This window comes from Colobus angolensis, unplaced genomic scaffold (assembly GCF_000951035.1).
Source record: "Colobus angolensis palliatus isolate OR3802 unplaced genomic scaffold, Cang.pa_1.0 Scaffold73, whole genome shotgun sequence".
In the NCBI taxonomy this organism is placed as follows: domain Eukaryota; kingdom Metazoa; phylum Chordata; class Mammalia; order Primates; family Cercopithecidae; genus Colobus; species Colobus angolensis.
The window spans coordinates 11899173-11900695 of record NW_012121043.1 but is presented as its reverse complement, the minus strand read 5'-3'; the positions used below and the strand labels follow the sequence as shown (position 1 = coordinate 11900695).

Below are 1523 nucleotides of genomic sequence, written 5' to 3'. Positions count from 1 at the left end.
CACTCTGACACAATCTGAGACTTCATGAATAATTTAGTTCACTTTTGATGAATGTTAATAGCTTAGATTTTGAAATATATTTTACAGGAATTTCTCCTTTCTGAACATTTTGAACTCATATATCATTATTTTAAAATAATTTAATATTTTATATTCAAAGTGACCTTGTCCACTTCCTCACTATCCCTTGACTTAAAATAAAGTATTATCAAGTTGAAATCAGTTTTCCAGAGGGAATGACACTTGTTTCAGAATGTTACAAAATTTTCTCTTCTTCACAATTTTTTTCATAACATTTATTACTTCCTTATTTCTTAGACTATAAATAAAAGGATTTAATAAAGGAATAACTAAAGTATAAAATATAGCAACAGGTATAGCTTTATCTCCTTCATTAACTGCACCTGGTCGAGCATACATGAAGAGAAGGGAACCATAGAATATTGACACAGAGAGAAAGTGAGATGCACAAGTAGATAAAGCTTTGCCTCTTCCCTCCTTGGATTTCATTGTAAATATTGTGAAAAGGATGTAGAAATAAGAGACTAAGACTATAGTAATAGTAAAGATTTGAATGGACGCTGCCAAGATAAATAACACCAATTCATTGATGTAAGGGTCAACACAAGAAAGTCTATATAATGGAAGAACATCACAGAAAAAGTGATTGATTTGATGAGACCCACAGAAAGTTAACCTCAACAGAAACCCTACTTCAATCATGGGATGCAGGTTTCCAGCTATGTAGGCTCCTGCAGTCATCTGAATGCAGAGTGTCTCGGACATCATGGTGTGGTACTGCAGTGGGTTGTATATGGCCACGTAGCGGTCATAGGCCATTGCCGCCAGAAGAAAGCAGTCTGTAGTTTCAGCAAGACAGAGAAAATAAAATTGTGCCATACATTCATACAGGGTAATCCTTTTGTCCTCAGAAAAGAAGTTCTCTAACATCTTGGGAGTAATAGCAGAGGAACAGCAGGAATCCATCAGAGCCAGGTTGCCCAGAAAGATGTACATTGGTGTGTGAAGACGATGCTCTATATAAATCAATGCCACCAAACCAGTGTTCCCCACCATAGTGATCAGATAGATGGCAAAGAACACCACAAACAGAAGGGTCTTCAGCTTTGGATGATATGTAAATCCTGTGAGGATGAACTCAGCTGTCAAGGAATGATTCTTCTCATTCATCTCCACCTTGTCTGTTGAGAGGTGAATGAGGGGTTATAATATTGTAATTGATTGTAATTGAGAGCATATTACTGTTCCTTCCTTTTTTTTTTCCTTTTTACAACAGGTAGAGGAATTTCTTTGTCATATTTCCCCTGCTGTTTCTAAATACATCCTCATGTACTTCTAGGGGACATTTGTTCTTTTAAAGTGTCAGTGTTGGCCAGGTGTGGTGGCTCAAGCCTGTAATCCTAGCACTTTGGGAGGCCGAGACGGGCGGATCACGAGGTCAGGAGATCGAGACCATCCTGGCTAACATGGTGAAACCCCGTCTCTACTAAAAATACAAAAAA

General features: G+C 37.6%; 1 protein-coding gene across 1 annotated transcript; it reads right to left on the bottom strand.

Annotated features, from left to right (window-relative positions):
* Nucleotides 1-219: 219 nt before the first annotated feature.
* LOC105501623 (olfactory receptor 5K3) lies at nucleotides 220-1191 on the bottom strand. The gene has a single exon (XM_011927628.1). The coding sequence runs from the start codon at nucleotides 1189-1191 to the stop codon at nucleotides 220-222; it is 972 nt and encodes a 323-aa protein (XP_011783018.1).
* Between the last annotated feature and the right edge of the window lie 332 nt (nucleotides 1192-1523).

Coding starts and splice junctions, on each gene's coding strand:
- LOC105501623 (XM_011927628.1), bottom strand. CDS start 1,191: ATGAATGAGAAGAATCATTCCTTGACAGCTGAGTTCATCCTCACAGGA.